General features: G+C 41.9%; 1 protein-coding gene across 6 annotated transcripts in view; it reads right to left on the bottom strand.

Moving 5' to 3' along the window:
- BTRC (beta-transducin repeat containing E3 ubiquitin protein ligase) overlaps nucleotides 1-19,328 on the bottom strand; it is a 121,952-nt gene that overhangs the window by 59,806 nt on the left and 42,818 nt on the right. For 4 of the 6 annotated variants that reach the window (XM_086752819.1, XM_086752814.1, XM_086752813.1 and 1 more), the window contains one exon: nucleotides 13,058-13,135. The exons of the other annotated variants lie outside the window; for them this stretch is intronic. In XM_086752819.1, the coding sequence (XP_086608945.1) occupies nucleotides 13,058-13,135 (78 nt within the window). The remainder of the gene's footprint in view (nucleotides 1-13,057; nucleotides 13,136-19,328) is intronic. 6 annotated transcript variants of the gene reach the window in all.

Genomic DNA, 19,328 nt, shown 5'->3' on the forward strand with positions numbered 1-19,328 from the left:
GGTGTAAACATTTCGAACCAAAATAAACTAGTTTACAGCAAAAGCCTATATTGAGGGCACACAAGTCCTCTGGGAAGCTATGTACAATTTTATAGTTCTGAGAGACAAAGAAAAAAATTTTTCTCCTCTTTTCCTTTGAAAAAGGAAAAAAAAATCTGATCTCAGTTGTAACAGCAAAACGCTGCATAACTGAACCACTAAACACTAGTTATCACAGTGTATGTCAAACACTAATAAACACCCCCATCTTTATCAGGTAAAAACATGCGATGACAGCACAAAGGTTATAGTCAGAAGGGAGCACATGTAGACCATGTCACTTGTATTTAATCTTCCTAATTTTGGAAAGCTTTTTCTTTTAAAGTAGAAGGTCTTTTTTTTCTTTAACCCATACACTGTCCCAGGGGACTCTCAGCTAGGGCTGCAAACTTTGGGAGTCTTTGCAAAACACATTGTTCACGGTCCCTTCAATTTTTTAAGGGCAGCACACGAATGGTACTTACAAAGTGTGCTTAAATTATAATTTGGTTGATTTGGCTATTTAAACTAAGATTTAGTTTAAAGAAGAACTCAGGAGTTTCTACTGGAGGCTTCCCCCCACACACTTTTAACATCTTAATTACTACTTGATTAAGCTCACATTTTCTAGTAGTAGGAAGAGTATAGTAGCACCTAAGAGCTTCAGTATTGGATTAAAACCCCAGCGCCTGTTGCCATTTACAGAAAACTGCTCCCAAGCAAAAGTGGCAGCCCAAAAGCAAGCACAAACTTGCTTTGTTTCAAGAGCAGTAAGTGGACCACAGAGAGGATGTTGGTACCTCAAATAGTTGTGTGGGGAAAATCCAAGAAGCATGTTGAAAGAGAATGAAATTAAACTTGCTGCAAAGACATTTCCAAGAGCACTAAGTAAAACATACTAACGTTCATGATATTTTTAAGATTGCCTTAAGGGAAGGATGCACAAAGATTTGCAGTGAACTGCCTGTTAGTTCTCTCCCTGTAATGTTCACCAGCAATCTCTGAAGATCCTTCTTTCAGGGGTTGCTACAGATTTCTCTTTGTTTGATTTGAAACTAATTCAACTGCAAACCTGCCATGGGTTACAAAACCTGTGGGCAACACCAGCATGACAATGGCTCCTAAACCTCTCCCTCTGCTCTAGAGCTATGTCATCAGAGCCTGATTCCCTCAGCCAGTGCTCTCTGTGCCAAGCACCAGACCGATGATCTCCCCATTTTACCGCTCTGCCACTGGCCTGACTGCACAAGATGCAGGCAGTAGCAACATACAAACCAGTAGAGGACCACATCTCAAAGGACATCAGAGGCAAAAATGCAAAGAGATTAAAAGGGGGTTAACACTAAGCAATAGGAGACCAAGTGTTCCTAACAGTCTCCAGCTCAGGAGGACAGTAAGCACCAACTGATGGGAACAGAGCGTTCACAATCAGTTTATAACATTATTCACCTAAGTTCTTCTGATCCTCATTAAACACTCCTTTCTGCCCACCATGGGAAATCAGTATGGATCTGTACTGGTTTGGCACAGTACAGACACTCTTGTGGAAACTGAGGAAATCACAGTCCTTTCCACCTTACTTCTTTACAGACCCCCTTTAAAGTTCACCATGAAACAGAAACAAAAAGGAGCACAGAAGCCCTATCTTCTCCACCGCTTCAGCAGTTCAGGTTTTATTTCTCAATGAGCTCTCTAACCAGAAAACAACCAATGACAGACAGGAATGCAGAATATCCTGGCTCCAGCAGATCTCCTTACAAGTCCTAACACTGCTATCTGCTGTGACTAGCAGCCAGCTAGCAATTTCTGACTCTGGATTCAGAAGGAGGAACTGAAAAATTCAAACACTCAAATCCTTTCAAAGTGCCGTGCAATGAACAGAGTGCATCTTTCAGCAGGGGAGGTTCAGATTCAAACCGGGATTAGGCCACAAGCAAACAGAAGTCTGATGGTCTCAACTTGGTCTCTTGCAAATATTTGCCAACATCATAAAACCATCACTCTGGTATGCACAGCACTTTCTCCTCAGAAGAAAGATCAGAATGGCATAAACTATTATAAATCGTGGCTTAGATGTAGCAGCCCAATTGGTGGACAGAAAGCTGACACCATCTGCTTTGCACTGATGTCCAGACAATACCATGCAAACTTCATTTTATAAGCATCATGTTAGTTAAATTCAATCAGGCTCTGAAGATGAAAAACCATGGAGAGCTGATAAGATTCTTTGTTCAGTATTTACATTTGTGTAATTTAACCCATTTATTGTAAATCTGTGGTTTCTTTCATTTGCAATTTAATGCCTGCATTTCCAGCAGCAGTATTTCTACACAACTTGTCTGCTACCTACTGTAAATTTTATGAGGAGCCCTGACTCAAAGCAAGCTACTAATTCCACTTTGCAGATGAAAAGCTCAGCCACAAAAACATTTGCTGAAAGCAACAAGGAAGCCTGTGGCTCCATGAACTGAACCATGAACCTAACTCAGATCTCGTCAGTCTTTTTCCTCCCAAGACAGGTATGCACAAACCTTGGTAGCAAGCCAGCTTTTTAAAAGCTAGGCTTACAACAGGCTCTCACATTCACAAATGGGAAAGAGCAGACAATCCAAATACACAATACGAAATACTAAATGCTAAATCTAAACAACCTAGAACTTTCTGAGAAGGAAGGAAGCTCACTATGCCACTATTCAAAAGTTGTGTGCATGTCAAAATGTAGACAGAAGTAATTATTCCAACATACTGCTTAATTTTTATTACTTTCATCCAGACATTATATCTTGGTGTGAACAGCAGCAACTGAACTTCCAGCATAACTTATTCATCAAACCCTACAATTCCAGGATTAGTGACACTTGATGGAACTAGCATAGTACAAATTTAAAGCAGATAAAATGAAACACTTTTTCACACAGCAGGCAGTGAACTTCTGGAGCTTTCCATCCCAGGACATTGTGGAGAGAAACAACATCAGCAAGTGGAAAAAGGGATTAAACAAAACCAAGCACAGAAGGTCCAGAGAGTACTCAGCAGAGATATCCCCTGGATATCTGTAGTGCAACAGCGGTAGATGCTGCAGGAGCGGGAGGGGAATGGAGCACAGAGAGCGGCCAGAGCCGCTCAACAGCATCTTCCACTGCTGAAGTCAGCGCTGGATGAGCAGACTCCAGGTCTGACTGACCTGGGCATTCCCATGCTGTCAGTACCTCTCTGCACTTTGACAACACGCCAGCAATACTTAGATTAGTCCTTCTCAACCTTTTCAGCCACAGAAAGGAGAGAAGAACATGCTTTTACTGTGAGAATCAACTTTTACACAGCAATTTTATTACATAAAGATCTGTCTAAGTGCCAAATTACCAGATAACCATTTAGTCCTTCAGCAGCTCTTTGTTTCTCAATAAAAGTAGTGAGAAAAAAAGAAAATTAAAAGGAGTATGTTTAACAAGGAGTTCCTGGACAAACCCGAACACAAAAAAAAAGGAAGCCTACAGAGGGTGGAAGCAAGGACAGGTAGCCTGAGAGGAATACAGAAAGATTGTCCAAGCAGCTGGGATCAGGTTAGGAATGCTAAAGCCCTGATATTATTAAACCGAACCAGGGACATCAAGGGCAACAAGAAAAGCTTCTGTACGTATGATGAGGATAAAAGGAAGACTAGGAAAAATGTGAGCCCTCTCTGGAAGGAAACAGGACACCTGGTTACCCAGGACATGGAGAAGGCTGAGCTACTCAATGACGTTTTTGCCTCAGTCTTCAGTGACAAGCGCTCTAGCCACATTGCCCAAGTCACTGAAAGCAAAGGCAGGGACTGAGAGAATGAAGAACCTCCCACTGTAGGAGAAGATCAGGTTCGAGACCATCTAAGGAACCTGAAGGTGCACAAGTCCATGGGACCTGATGAGATGCATCCGTGGGTCCTGAGGGAACAGACAGATGAATTTGCCAAGCCACTGTCCATCATATTTGAGAAGTTGTGGCAATCTGGTGAAGTTCACACTGACGGGAAAAGGGGAAACATAACCCCTATTTTTAAAAACAGAGAAAAAGGAAGGCCTGGGGAACTACAGGCCAGTGAGTCTCACCTCTGTGCCTGGCAAGGTCATGGAGCAGATCCTCCTGGAAACCATGCTAAGGCACATTATTGGGACCAGCGCTAACGTCTTTGTCGGCAACATGGACAGTAGGATAAGAGTGCACCCTCAGCAAGTTCACCGGTGACACCAAGCTGTGTGGTGCAGTCGACACACTCGAGGGAAGGGATGCCACCCTGACAGACTTGAGAGGTCGGCCTGTATGAACCTCATGAAGTTCAGCCAGGCCAAGTGCAAGGTCCTGGATGTGGGTTGGGGCAATCCCAAGCATAAATACAGGCCGAGTCAAAGAATGGATTGAGAGTTGGCAAGTTGTGGATGCCTGGAAGTGTTCAAGGCTAAATTGGATGGGGTTTTAAGCAACTTGATCTAGTGGAAGGTGCCCCTTCACATGGCAGGAGATTGGAACTAGATGATCTTTAAGGTCCTTTCCAACCCAAACCATTCTATGATTCTTTGAAGACACAAGATTACTGCTGGACATGGAGATTTTATTTCAACCAATATTGTCATGTTTGTGTTCATACACTTACAGTTACTAGTGAATAGACCTAACTGAAAGCAAAATGAATGTCATATCATCAAGTAATAAAGCAGAGCCCTACATTTTAGGTGAAATATTTGACGGTGTCTCATGCTACACTGCAACATCAGAGTACCTCCTTTCATTCATTCGCCTACAGAAACACTGACTAACCTGGAAGAAAACCAAGAAAATCAAAACGAGAACCAAGCCTCAAAAAAGCAAATTTTTCAAGCTCACTTTTAAAGCTCGACCCTTTTATGAATCTCATCTAATTTGCACCAAAACTGTTCAAGCTTCTCCTCACCTTACATCAAGATAAGAGGTTTCTTCGCCAAGGAAAAGCAGTCTGAAAAGGTAGCCTGGTTCAATGCCACAGGCAGATAGCTTTGCGTTGGAGTGCTTTAATATGTTTTTATATTGCATATAAAGCATGCAAACATAAACCAGTTTGTTGAAAACTTCCCTCTTTGTGGAAGCTGGCTGTAATTCTGAACAAGTTTTCAATTTTCGCAGTGCTGCTAGGGTAAAACATTTTAAAGAGTTTAATTTTTACAGTGGCTTCAATGACATGAGATTATCTAACAAAGTAATGGTTAATCAATAGAGGGTTTAGTTGTCAGGTGAAACATATAACACACTAAAAGGGATTGATTGCAAGGCTCCTCCTTATTTACTGGGAGGTATATATTTAAAATGACACAAACTTGTTACCAAGCTGCATTCCTTTAATCTTGCAAAAGCTGTTTGAGAACAGGGTTAAGCAGCCCAATAGCAAAACAAGCTCTAATGAAAAAAAAAACCAACCCTACAAATATATGGGAGCACCAAATCATGTCAGAAGCAGGGGAACCACAAAGCTGTATTCACTCTCAGCCAAAGGCTTAAAATGCCACAGAGACACTAGACTATGGTTCACTAAAGATAGAGTTGTATCTGATCTCATTCCGTAAGTGTCTTTGGTTACATTTTTCTTTTTAAAGAAAGTATGATCCTGCTCTTTGACACAAACACATAAACATTTCTGCTCTTGCCTATGCAGCTCTGGATGAACACTGAATGCCAGCCTGAAGCCTCAAACCCCAGGCAGAACTCTGTGTGTGCAGCTTTTCCACCAACTGAAATCCATTTCTTTGGCCATTTATTCCGAGAATCCCCAGTCCCTGAACAAAACTCCACTTTTTAATAGAAGTTGCAGCCCAAGAGTTCAATAAGATTCCCCCCCCTCAATAGTTAATAATTACATGATTTATCAGAGAAAGATAACACTAATAAAAACACAGCAAAAAGACAAAACCCATACCCTCCCTTCAAGTCATTTTCAGGGAAAAGATTATTAAACTGTTCTTTTTGAACAAGGGCTTTTGTAGCTAAGCACAAATTGCCAAACAGTTAGAAAAAAAAGTTATTACACTCAGAAGAATTGTGAAGTTATACAAACAAATCACTCCAGCAGATTTGGAAAGATCGCTTTCATCTTACTTAGCATCTTAGGAGACTTGCATTAATTACCCTTTAAAGGTCTTTCACATGGACTATTTAAAATAAATGCAATTTATTTATTTATTTCAAATGAGGTGCTTCTTCTGAAAGAATTAAGTAATCTCAGCAAATTTAAAAACGTTTTTATAAACAGGTAATTAAAAAGAAGACTAGAATTAAGTCAAGCTGTAAGATATTACCCAGGATTCGTCATGATTATTTTCTGAAGATGAAATTTTTGTTTTGCATAGCCCAGCCTTGGGAAGAGTAGTCTCCACGGAAAGTCGTAAGGCAAAATAAAGACTAGCCAAACAAAAAACTACATCATTTACAGGATTTTCCCTAAAGCACGGTTTGTCATATTGCAATTACACCTTGCCGGCTGTGAAAGCCAGAGTCCTTAATATTGCCACTAGAGGGAAGACGTGTCTCAACACATGGCAGTGGTAGTTGGGGAGTGGGTTTTCTTCGGCAATTACCATAACAAAGCTCCCTTGGCTGTGTGTACTTTCTAATTACTCAGTACAATTAAAATGACTTACCTAAAACAAACAGGAGGGGGGAAAAAAAAAAAAAAAAAGAAAAAAAAGGGGCCCCTAAAACAAACAACAAAAAAAAAACCCACCTCAAAACAATACAAACAAAAAGCCTTACTCCAATCTGCCTGTTATCCAAAATTACATTAAAGCTGAAGATCTTTCTTCCTCATGCATCAATGCACAGTGGGGGAAACAAAAAAGGGTATGTCACAAAGCCCAAACACCACAGGGTTGTTCAGCGACGTAAAAGCATTAAAACAAACAAAAACAAAGAGCAAGGAGAACTACATCTCTTGTTAAAGAAAAGAAGGAAAAAAAAAGAAAAAGGAAATGTCGTGGTATTTAGCCATCTGGTAGCTGCTTGAAAACAAATTGCCCTCAAAAGAGCAGAAATACAGTATGTTGCCTCTCAGTTCACTGGCTTACGAATCAGACTTTTTTTTTCCCCCTCTTTTTTTTTTTAAATATAGGCATGGTAATGTTAGACTTCTGTGCTGCTGCTGCTTTCACTTCCCTCTTGTCCCACTGTGCAAAGATAACCGCGGTCAGCCCAAGCAGATCTGGCTATTCCAACTTGGACACATTATTCACAGTCTTTCGGGACACATCGTGTTGGGCCCATTGTTCAAAATCCCTCAGGATTTTTTTTTTCCTGACAGCTACTTGCTGATTTTTAAACCCTTAAATCTTTCATTTTATAAGGCACATCATTAAGGGAAGATGGCAGCCAAGTGATTTTTCTTTCCATTGACAATTTGTGACATTTTTCCAGCAGCGTGCAAGGTGTTGAAAACCTGGCAGCTGTTACCTCCCGGGATGAAGCTCCTTTTTTATCCTCCCTTGACAGTTTAACTCAATGGGTCAGCACCTTTAAAGACTGCAAAGTACCACTGGAGTGGATGGAGGCTTGAATTACTGCTCCCTCCCTAATCAATGTAAACTCTCACTGCAGGTGAAACTCTTCATCTATAGAGGTGCATGGGGGAGGAAAATGTAATGCCCTGAGCCAGATGGTTTTCATCTTGTTTTTTAAAGAAGAAAGGAACAAGCTAACAAGGGGACAGCTACTTTGTTAGCTTCTTGGCCTCTCTCATGGCTTTGGATCCCCAGGGTTCCAGCCAGACAAGAGAAAGAATACAGAAAAACATAAACACTTAAAGAAATATAACTAGGGGGCTGGCAACATGCTGCTTTCAAAGAGTTGGGAGCCCTGTTCAGCGCTTTATTTATCACTGCCCACGTTCTTCGGATGGTAAGTGGACATGGCCACAACAGGCAGGGGGGAGCTGACACCACTTGCAATTTACTCAATTACAGAGGAATGCAGAAATGTGCCGGGGTGACAGATTCCTATTAGCACTAATGCTGAAAGAGCCCAGTGGCCTTTCTGCCACAAGGCAGCATTCCTATTGTAACTCAGACTGCAGCACAATCCGCCTTGGCTAGTTTTTTAACATGCATTAAGTGTCACAGAGGAATGGAAATTACTTTCTGTTGTGGTTTGAGAAAAAAAAAGAAAGTCTTAAAAGTAAGACTAAGAATGTACTTTAGCAATTTTAGGAGGCTTTTCAATCAGCAACTCCTTACTAGCAAACCTTAATTGCGTAAAAGATGAGGTAATCAGGATAATTTACAGACCAGGTACGTCCTTGCTTCGGCCAGCTCTCCAACAGAAGGCAAATTTGAACTGCAGCGTCTTCCCCGGAGGGAGGGAGCTGAAGGACCCTCACTGCCTCCCCAGTAGGTAACCTTCTCCACCAGCCGAACAGAGGGCTTCAGCTGTGCACAGCAGAAATACTTTTGAGGAGAAATACACAGAGAGGAGCCCTAAGCAGCAGGATGAGGCTACCAGCTGGAAGTAAACGGTTGATGGTTGCTACTTTTTTACTTTTCTTTGCTCTACCTTCTTTAATATCTTTGTGCTTCTTGCAGTTTGCTTGTCTATTGGCTTCAAACTCTTAAGATCAGACTGTGCCTACTTTAACTTCAAAATAGCACATACAGCATGTTTTAGGTGCTACATGTAATTTTACAAAATTATCTCAAATCTGTGCAAGTGAATTGAGGTAATATTCTGTGCCAAAAATGGTAACAGGGAAAATTCTTGAAAATGCTAAGGGGTCTGTCTGAATGGGGTAACAGACAGGGATTTTTTTCCCCCGGACTTCCATCTGGAAGCTTACAGAAAGACAGCAGAGTCCAATGTGAGGTTTGCAGGAGGTATGGTGCAGCAGCCAGCATTTCCCCACAAGGCACCTTCGCCCACAGACTAACCACAGCAGCAAAAGGCACTTCATTATTGCTCTGCCGAAGAGAAGGGAGGGAGGGTTTTAAACAACCTGCATTGTGCCCGTCGTCTTTAAAAACCAGTGGGGTAATCAAGTTCAGGGCAGCCCCGGACAGCTGCCCTGTGACCTATTCATGCTGACCCCCACTATTCATCACTTTCCTTAGGACTATGAGGGCAAGCTCCCAGGGAGTGGCCACCACAATAGACAGATACGAGCCAACAATAATACGGTTCCTGCAAAAAAAACAGATGGCACTGCAATAAATTTACAAATCTGCATTCATGGCTCTGTTAAAAACACCCAGAAGCTAAAAGGCTGGAGGGGCCCCCAGAGAGCTTCCCCTTCCCAGTTTCTAAAGGCCGACTCTCTCCCCAAGACTATTGAGCTCATGTTCTTCATAAATGAAGAATGGAGACATAGCCCTTAAAATAACAAATGCCTGACCTAATCAATCTAGTGTTTGGGTCTAACGCTAAATGATAGGCACTGAAAACTAATTATGTTTTTTGGCAAGGAAGTTGAATTAAAATGGAAACACACAGGTTAAAAAGGCACTGAAGCATTTGCGAGTCCCTTTGAAAGGGCAGCACACGCACACACTCACACGCAGGGCTTGAAACAGGAACCTGATTCAATAACTCATGCATTTATTTTTAAAATGAATCAGATTAGTCCCATGTGTGACCTGCCGGTCCATCTGTAGGAGCTGGACTTAATGGGCAGTCTTCTCACGCTTACTTCAGTTTGAAGTATGAGAGAGATAAATTTAGTTTAATTTTCAACAGATCAAGCTATCCATTTTCCAAATGGACCATCTGGATCAGCCTATTAAAATTAATTTATAACTTTGCAGTGTGAAAATTCGTTTGTTAGCTTAAATAAAGTTGCCAAAAACTTTTGCCACTTGTCATTGTTTTTTCTGAAGTCTGTTCTCATACTATGATTTTCAGTTTACCCTTTCAAAATTTAATTTTGTCAGATCAAGCACTCAACAAGAACTGCACATATGCATCCTTACTGTCATAGCTTAGATCTTTTCACTGTTCCAGCCAATAGTGTCAAGTTCACTGCCTTTTTCTGTTTCCTCTCCCAGTGCTAATCTCCATTTCTCTCCTGCCTTCCTACCCCTCATGCAGCTAAGAGTGGCCGTGCCTCCCCCTTGCAGCACACCGACAACACAGCTCCACTTGCTGAGACTTCTGAAGACATCCTTCTCCAAAAACTGTTTTAATCAACAGAAGAATGATATTTCTCCTAGTAAGAGGTCCATAGCACTGAGCAATGGGTGTCTTCAGCCTCGGCTTACAGCTTCAGATGCTTAAGTAACCATTACACCTTCTTAGTACTTCCATCTTCTGCTATGTCTGTTTCACAAACCCACCTGAGAAAACACGACTAAGGCTGCATACCAGCACAGCAAACAAGGCAAGAAAAGGTAATGCACCTTTACTTAAACTTGTCAGCAGCTGAACATGTCAAGACATCATACTTCCCCTGAAGTGGTCTGATGCATCTCATTCATTTTCTAAAACTAATCAAAAAGTACTAATATGGCAACACTTTCCCAGAAAGTCCATTTAAGTAGACAGACTTCTCTTTCTGCATTCATGCATCCAATTCTTCTGCACATGTAGGTCCACAGTCCCCAATAATGACATTTTAACAGTAGGTCTTAAGGGAGAGACAGAAAATATGAAATTGTACACTCAATATTTACCAAGTTAGCATCTTTCCACTAAGGTACGAGTACAGAATTCAGCACTTTTTGTGTATTACTGCTTTGACAGCATTTGCAGGTCAGATCTTTTGGGTTTTACAAAGTATGGATAGATGTAAGACGTGGTAGCCACTCTGCACGTCTTCCTGGAGGAGATGCAGATCTTTCCAATAAGCATCACTCTACTCATTGCTTAGGACAGAAGAAAGCACACAGCTGCATATGTGTCTGTTCCCTGCACTTAGAGTTGGAAAACTCCCCACTGCTTCTCGTCCATCACTAATAGAGGTGAGTTTCTAATAATCTGAGTTTCCAAAACGCACTGTCAGCTTCTATTTATGCCTCTGTAAAGAACCAGAATTCCTTCTACCACAGGCTAAAAATTGTGGTCACCCACCTCCTACGACCTAGATAAGAGGGCATTTGCTTTAAGATTACAGCTTCAGCTTGTCCACAAACACTGTTCTTGACACAAAAGACTCCAGATAGCAATCAGAAAACCCAAGGATTTTGTCCTGCATCTGTCACTGTAAAGACTGGACACAAAGATGGAGACTGATACAACATCTCCACAATATCCTGAAACACAGCTAATCCATCTTTTTAATAAAGAATGTCTATGTGAATTTCTTCCAATATGAAATATTTGAACAGTAGAAGTGGGTTTTAGGTGTCTTCTTGATATCTAGGCACCTTGGTTACAATGAATTGTGGGCCTGTGGGAAAGACAGCTTTCCCTGGACACTAAGAATACTTCTGCAGATTGAAATATAATAGAAAGGAAACTCAACTCGAGAAACTGCACTTTCTTGATCTGTATAATACTACCTGCGAATATTTGTCTCCTCCTTAACCAATGATCATGAGGAAGGACTCCTGCAATAAGAAGGCAGACAAGACAGGTAACTTGTGTTCCTTTTGAGTTAACAGCTCTTACTACGAACTTTCTTCTTGGAGACGGGATACATGCCTTTTCTTGTTGAACCTGAAGGCTTGCCATCAATAAGATAACTCTAAGATGAAAAAAATATATTTCTGGTGTGCTGGGCACCTTCTTGGCTACCTTAGGGATGCACAGTAGGAACCTGGTAGCTTTGCCATCTTCCTCTAGCTCCTGTATTTGTTACTGAATGCCAGAAACATTTTAAGTTTGGTGTAACATATTTAATAAATTCTACAAGGTAATTATCTCAGCAATATCTGGTACCTCACTCATTATCCTAGCATATTGCCTCTTGTCTAAAAGACTTACATGGACTAAGTATGTTAGATGGACCTCTTAGCCACAGATAGTCCTTCACATGACACCTACTCCCACAAAATCAAGCACACCTAATACAATACATTGTTTAAAAAGAAAAAGAAAAAAAACACAACAACACCACATCACCCCTCACAAAAACAACTTTGAGTACAAGCATGCCTTATCAAAAGTATGTTCCTTTCTTTACCATAGTTTAGACGCACAATTCCTCTTGGAAACAGCAGCAGTGAGGCAGCATATAATCACCCTATTCCTCTGTCTGAGACTGCTGCTTCTGTAGCTGAGATGCAGAAGAAAATGTGCCAGTTCTTCAGCTGCTGCAATGTATGGCCTAGGGTGTTCACTTAAGTCACATTCATCAGTGGTTTTACTCTGATACACCAGGCAGCAACCTTGGGCAGCTGAGGCACGGACGTATTTTTACTTCTGCTGCCTGAAGATTGCAGTGGGGAGAAAGAGTCAGATGAAAAGGGATCTGAAATCACTAAATCCAACCTAAATCCCCGAGAAATCACAACCCAGACTCCGTTTGTTGACTATTGGGATTTTTAAAAGTGATCCTTTTGAATTGGCAAGAAATTTGCTTTACTAGCTATAAAAGGCAAATATATTATCTTTTATCAGATCACCCTTTCTCCTTTCTGCCCATTAGTAATTTATATGAGTGGAGAAGAAACAAGAACAGGTCATTTTTCAGGTTATTAACCTGGACATCACCTCCAAGAAAATTTACCTACAAGAGCAATGAAAAGCTCAATTGTTGTAGAACACTTTGAGACTCTTGATCTGATGCAAGGCAAAATATACTACAAACAAGACAGGAACAATTACAGAAGAAAAGACTGAAGAGGTCTTGATGAATATCAAATGGAAAAAGGTACAACTAGAGAGTCACAGCTGACTGCACCATACAGAAGTCTAGATTTCTTTTGAAAGAGTAATCAGACTCTCCTGAAAGCTAAATCTCTGTGTCTGATTTTCCTGGGTGTCATATGACTTGTTCAGACTTTAAAGGAGAAAAGAAAGGATTTCCATGAGCACAAGTCAGACTGCAGCTTCCAGAAGCATTTAAGGATTCAAATAGCTAGAAAGTTTTATTGCATTTTTAAAGAGACTGATCACATACCTGTCTAAGTGAATTCTTCTCAGGAATGATCTTCCTAGGGGGCTCATCATTATTACAGTCTTCTCTCTCAGAGGAATTCTGTGAAAGAAAGTAAGCTTTAATTCAGTTCTTATCCCTAGTACCACTCTACGAGGAGAAAAGAAACAGAATATTTGTACTACACAGGCTGTAGTATTTTAAGCATACATATACTGGAGGCTAACTTGTACTTTTAAGCCAAACAGCTTGTAAGGGCAGAGAAAGAATTCCTCCTCCTCAACACAACAGTGCACCACTGTGCAGCTATCTACTGAAGGATCCTGTGCGTTGGGGATTTCTTCTGTAACTACCAATAACAGCCACTTTAAAATGGTGGTTGGATCCGCATTGCAACACCAGTGCTCCTGAACAGCCCAGAATAACTATTTAAAACAGGGGAACCTGTTGAAAACAAAAGGCTTTTAATGGGTGCAACTGCTGTTCTCTGTGCCCCCATGCTTTTAATCTGCCTAACACTTATTAATTGCACTGAGTCCGCTTGGCTGCCAAAAATCATAAAGAAATTATGACAGAGCTAAATTCTGGTGAAAGAGGTTGTCAGGAGATCCTTTAAAAAACAAACAACCAACCCACCATGTAGGTAGTGTATGATATTATGGCTACGTACTTCACTCCTGCCCCCTGACTCTACATACGTACACAATTTCTAGAAAGATTGATGTGCCAAAGTTAAGCTGCCATCTCCAAAAAAAGAGCATCAGTAAGACAGGAGAAGGTGGACAAGAAGAAATATGAGGGTTTTTCCAGCATGAGTAAGAAAATCCACCAGGAAACTTTTGTCCTGTTAACCTCATGATTAAAACCAATTATTCCTCGCTGTAGAGTTAAGATAGGCTACGGTTATCTCAAGGCATGCACAGTCTGCAGCAAACATTTGGTTAAAAACTGTTGGGTATGTGGGGAGATGCCTGGCCTCACTGCCAAAATCAGCTACTCTGGAAGACAGTGTTCTTTTGCACGGGTTCAGCCGCTGTGTTGACAGAGTAATGACAGCCAGCTTTGGGGGAATCCCACACACACATCTAAAATCAGTTTGATCACCACAGTATTCATAGCCTTAGGCCACATTCCCACGCATTCAGTAGCGAGCAACTAAACAGGTTTTAAAGACATACAGAAAAACTGCTTAGGGAGAGCTCTGCCAGGAAAAGGGTGGGTTTCCAGCTACTTGCAGGCAAGCTCAGGAATGTGTATATTAAGGCAGAAGCTTGCATACTGTACCTCTTCCATCTCCTCCACCAAATAATCCTTTGCTGAGCACAGGCCCTGCCTGGCTTCTCGCAGAGCCAGTTTCCAGCCCAACACCTCAGGAGACAGAAGTGGCATCTGTTGGCAAAGGAGGAGCTGGGCCCTGCAAAGAGCCAACATAGCAGAGCAGGGCTAGCGAAAGCAAGCAGGCTGCGGGAAGCCATCGAAGAGCAGTGTGCTCGTGTGCCCACTGCAGCGCTGCGTGATCAGGCACCGTCTAGGCAGCACAGGTCTGCTGGTCTGGTGAAGGGGAAGAAAAGGTACAGCCAGGAGGTAGCTGTTTGCTGGGAAACAGCACATAAGGGGAGGGGAACACAAAAAAAAAAAAAAAAAACACAAAACACAATGACTTGGGATGTCATAAAACAGTCAGGAGGATTTGGTGTAAATCAGGCCTTGCAGACCAAATAGTGGTTTTGGATTTATTTTTTTTTTTAAAACAAGATACTCACAAGGCATCATGACATTGGGAGGTTGTAACAACTAGGGTTTTAAAATGGAAATCAATCCACAATAGGACTGATAAATTGCTGTAAGAGGCCAGCTTTTAAAAGTTTTCATATGAGGCCTCAGCCAGGATCAAGTTATTACATTACATCTAGCTTAGGAAGGACCGTGATTGTAAAAACATACAAGCTAGAATCACATACCTCCAAAAAGGAAGGTCAGGCACTAAAGCCGCTCTTTTCTGCTCATGAAATACTGTTTAGTAAGTGGTTAATTCAAGTAAAGATTTTAAATTTTGTGCTTTAGAGAAAAAGACCAAGTACAAGAAACATAAGAATCTGAGGTGAGTTACTATACATTGCCAGGAAACACATTTTGTTGGGAGAGTTGGGGGGGCGTTTACTATTTCTGGATGCTTTTTCAACATTCACCTCCTTCCTTACAAGAAGTGCCAAAATGATTTCCCCTTCCAAATAATCTTTCTACAACAGTGAAATCTTGCATTCTTCTCGCCTTTCAAAGCCTTTGAAGGATCCTCCCTCAAAAAACATCAAGAAGCAGCAAAATCATTGCTGCTGGCGAACTGTCAAGCCGTTATTTTGAAATTCCTAGTTACTGTAAAGCATCGAGTTATCTACTTTTTCTTTAAGCTGAGCATCTAATTTTAAGAGCAAGCAGAGGACCATTTTGCATTCATTATCTTTATAGGTGGCAAGGCTAAGAGGTTGGCTGAACAAAGACCAGACAAAGACTGCCAAGCGCATATGGTGGTTCACAGCTTGGCGTCTCACCATTCTACAGCACCAACGCAGCAGCTCCAATAGCAGACTATTAAAGAGGAGCGCTGCTCATGCACTTTTGTCGGCAAGTAAGTTCCGCTTGGTGAAGACAGAATGACTGGAAAGCATTACACTTAAGAAAAAGCACAGATGTTTATAACTCCCGCTCATTTCTCAGGAATAGGAAACCCATCAATCCAGGTGCACGTACAAGACCTTGCCTATTTTGGGACTAACTGTAGCTGTGTGGAAGTGAATGTCACTTGATAGGCCAACACTTAGCCACGGCCATGGGAAGAACATAACGTAATCGACTGAAACGGTACATCTATATATTTCTCCTTGCTGAACAAGGTGGGAGGAGGGATAAATGTGCACGAGGTCAGAATAAGGTTTGCTTCAGCAGGACTTTAGTGATGCTCTCGGCTGTAAGAGAGGCAGACAAAGGGAGGAACCGCTCTGAGCACCCTCTCGTGGTTACTGAAACGCACATCTCAGGCACAGACCTGGAAAGCAGCATTTGGCATCCAGACAGTAAGGTGGGTGTACTCACTGGGAATATTAAAGATCTGCAGCGACTGTACTTGATACATAGCAGAGGAATGATGGAATTTGTTAGGGTGAAAGCAGCAAAGAAAGCCAGTGCATGCAGAAAGCTGAAAAGCCATACAAACTCCCTTCCGTCAGGGGAAATTTTTAAATCCCACAGGCAAGCCTTCCTTCACAGACTAAAGCCAGACTGGCCAAAAGTGTGTGCGCATGTGTGCAGGGATCTCTCCTTTTGAACAAGTACAAGCAAGATAAGATGAGAAATGCTGAAGTCTCCAAAGCACAAACTGATCAATCTTAGTAAGTTAAATAGTGCCCCCTTCCCCCATCCTTTCCACAGACAGGTAAAAATTTTCTTTATTTGCCCAAGGTCACACAATGACAGTGGAAGTGCTGGGAAGCGAAGCCAGGAAACCCCAGCTCACAGTTCTTGTAACCTTCACAATTTTTCTCTAGCAGGAGGTTCCTGTAAAGGGGCTCTGCCCTCCATAGCTCTTTTTTCCTAAAATGGCTGCTGTCTGTAATGAGATCCTTTTAAATCTGATTTGCATTTAAAACTTCAGCCTGTAATTAACAGAATATAACTCCGTGGCAGGTTGTCTTAAAGACCACTACAAAATTATTACTATTTAACTCTCCCCATGAAGCCTCCTCCACCACTAAACTCAACACGCTACAATGCAGATGAAATCCCTGGACTGAAGCGTTTGACGGGAGATGACATGCAGTATTTTGTGTACACAGCCCAGCAAAACACTGCTGGGAATGGGATATAACACACAGAGAAATGCACTCCCAGGGACTACCAACGGGGCAGAGCTACCTTTAGCACCGCCTCGTTCGGCGTGGTGGAAATCAAACCCCTGCCAACCGGGGGAGGCTTTCTCTGGTGTGGCTCTGCCCTGCACTAATTACAAAAGAGTACAGACCCAGGCTTTTTCCCAGTGTGGGGAAGTGGGGGTGGGGGAGAAGCGTGTGTCTATGTGAAGAGCACAACTATTTTTTATGCTTTCAAATTCTTAATCCTGTTTGGAGCTGTCAGTGGGGGTTAATGGAAGCCTTGGATAGGAGAATTCCAATCTGGTTGGCAGATGGATAGGTTGGTTATAGCTGCATAACTATGTCTTGCCTGCAGGCACAATTCAGAACACTGTTAAAGCAATATAAAGTCTCTGTCAAGCTGAACCATTTGGATCAGTAGCAAGGAGAAATAATAATAAAAAAAGGAGTTCATTTCTGGGCCTTGCGCGTTTATGCTAGTATGCAGAAACTGATTAATTGTCATCGTGCGCTGGTCTGCTATACCTCAGATTTCTACTTCTGGAGTAGATTTTGCATGCTAATATAATCATTCTCCCTCTTGAGACATTAGCAAATAATCAAATGAAAAACAGGATCATAATTTACTGAGATTCGGGCAATTCTCTATGCAAATTTGACTTGTTATTGCTGCTGCCTCGTTAATCTGAATGCCTTTGACAAACTCCTTTGATTTATGAACTCATGACAACTCCAATGTGTATATATTTTGCTAGATTGACATTATCATTAAGAGTGGGTGGACTGAGCTCACATGAATGGCTGATTTTATTCGCTGGTGTCTGCTGCTCAACAGCTGAGCATCTCCTTCTCACAAAGCCCCTGAGCACCAGGCTCTTCCCATCTACCCATCCATTCATCATCTCGATGTTAATTGGCCCAGGCTTTAAGCAAATTTTCAACACGATTTAAAGGCACGATGACACTGATTACTGACCCTCTGCCATACGGTGCCTATTGATTAACCTGACAGAGATGATGAGCTTGAGGGAAACTAGGTGTGTGCAGACCTCAGGGTGGGGAAAAATAATATATTGTTTATGCAGGCAAAACACTTGTCATTATCCCAAAGGCCAGAATTTGTGCTGCACTGGCCCTTAAAACACACTATTGCTTTAAAACACCTGCATCCAATACAGAAAATGCTTGCTTGCTGTGGAAAAATGATTACAAATTTGATGTCATGTGCAGTCTGTATTTTAATCGAGTTCCCTGATAAATAGACCCCCTCAAGCCAATCAAGTCTCACTCTGGCCATTGCGTGCGTATACATCAGGTTGAGCAGAAGCTGGGGTAGGGCGTGTTTTTAGTGGTATCAGCAGATCCAACCATAGGTAGGAAATTCTACTTGGGTATTTCAGGTCTCTAAGCAAATAATACAGTGGGAACAGAGTGTCCAAACAGTTACAGTAGAGTAAATGTTTCAAGGGCAAACTGGATGCCAGATGTAGCTGTCTCGGTATTTCTGTTGCCACATTAAAATAGATGCTTTAGCACAGACCAGCAAAATAGTGCATTTCCCCTTTTCCAGTGCGAACTGCGGATACAACCTGACCCTCAAGCTCTTAGGTGCACTGAGAGAACACAGCATTTTATCAGAGCTTGAAAATAACTGACATGCTCTTTCCTGTTTCTTTAAGTGTTCCCGTGCTGCACTTGGTCCTCCTCACCAAGGACAGAGGGGTACTGTCTGAGCAGAGAGGGAGCCACTGAATAAAGCAGGAACATCAGCATTCTGCCTGCAGACTGGTGCAATATGAAAGGAAAAGGAAGCATAAGGCCCGTCTAACCCCTGCCCAGCCCCAGGTTAAGTCTGTCAGTCAATGCACACTGTTCTTCCTTCCCAATTCAAGCCAGCAGTCAGCATGCTTCTCTTGTTTAGGAGAGGGGGAGTCAGAGGGACACGAGGCCGCCCCAAGATGCTACCAAGTTAGCTGTCTTCTAATTTGCATTGATTGCTTGCAGGAAACAAGACGCTGAGTAAAGGTGTGGAAAAATTATCTGTGATTGCCTGATGCCCGTGTCAGACAGAGTGGACTGAAAGGGGAGGTGGATGGAGGGAGCAGAGAAAGAGAGATGTGTGGAAATAAGTGCCAGTCTAAGACTAGAGGCACATATAAGCCTTACGTTCCCTTTCCAATAACCTTTGCAAGTGATAGATGAGTCCAAGCCCATTGTTATCGTTAAGGGACTGTCAGTATCCTGATTTTATAAATGCTGTCTGTCAGTTTATAAATATCTCAGCCATTTCAAACAGTGCTAGGATGAATCCTGGCATAGCCAATGTCAGCTTGAAAGCAGTATTACCATTAAAAAAATATATAGGTCTAACATCCAGTAAAAACATTTAAGGATAGCTTCTCCTTTTTCTCCTATCATGAGGCCTGAAA

The sequence above is a fragment of the Chlamydotis macqueenii genome, chromosome 7 (genome assembly GCF_036417535.1).
Source record: "Chlamydotis macqueenii isolate bChlMac1 chromosome 7, bChlMac1.mat, whole genome shotgun sequence".
NCBI classification, from domain to species: Eukaryota; Metazoa; Chordata; class Aves; order Otidiformes; family Otididae; genus Chlamydotis; species Chlamydotis macqueenii.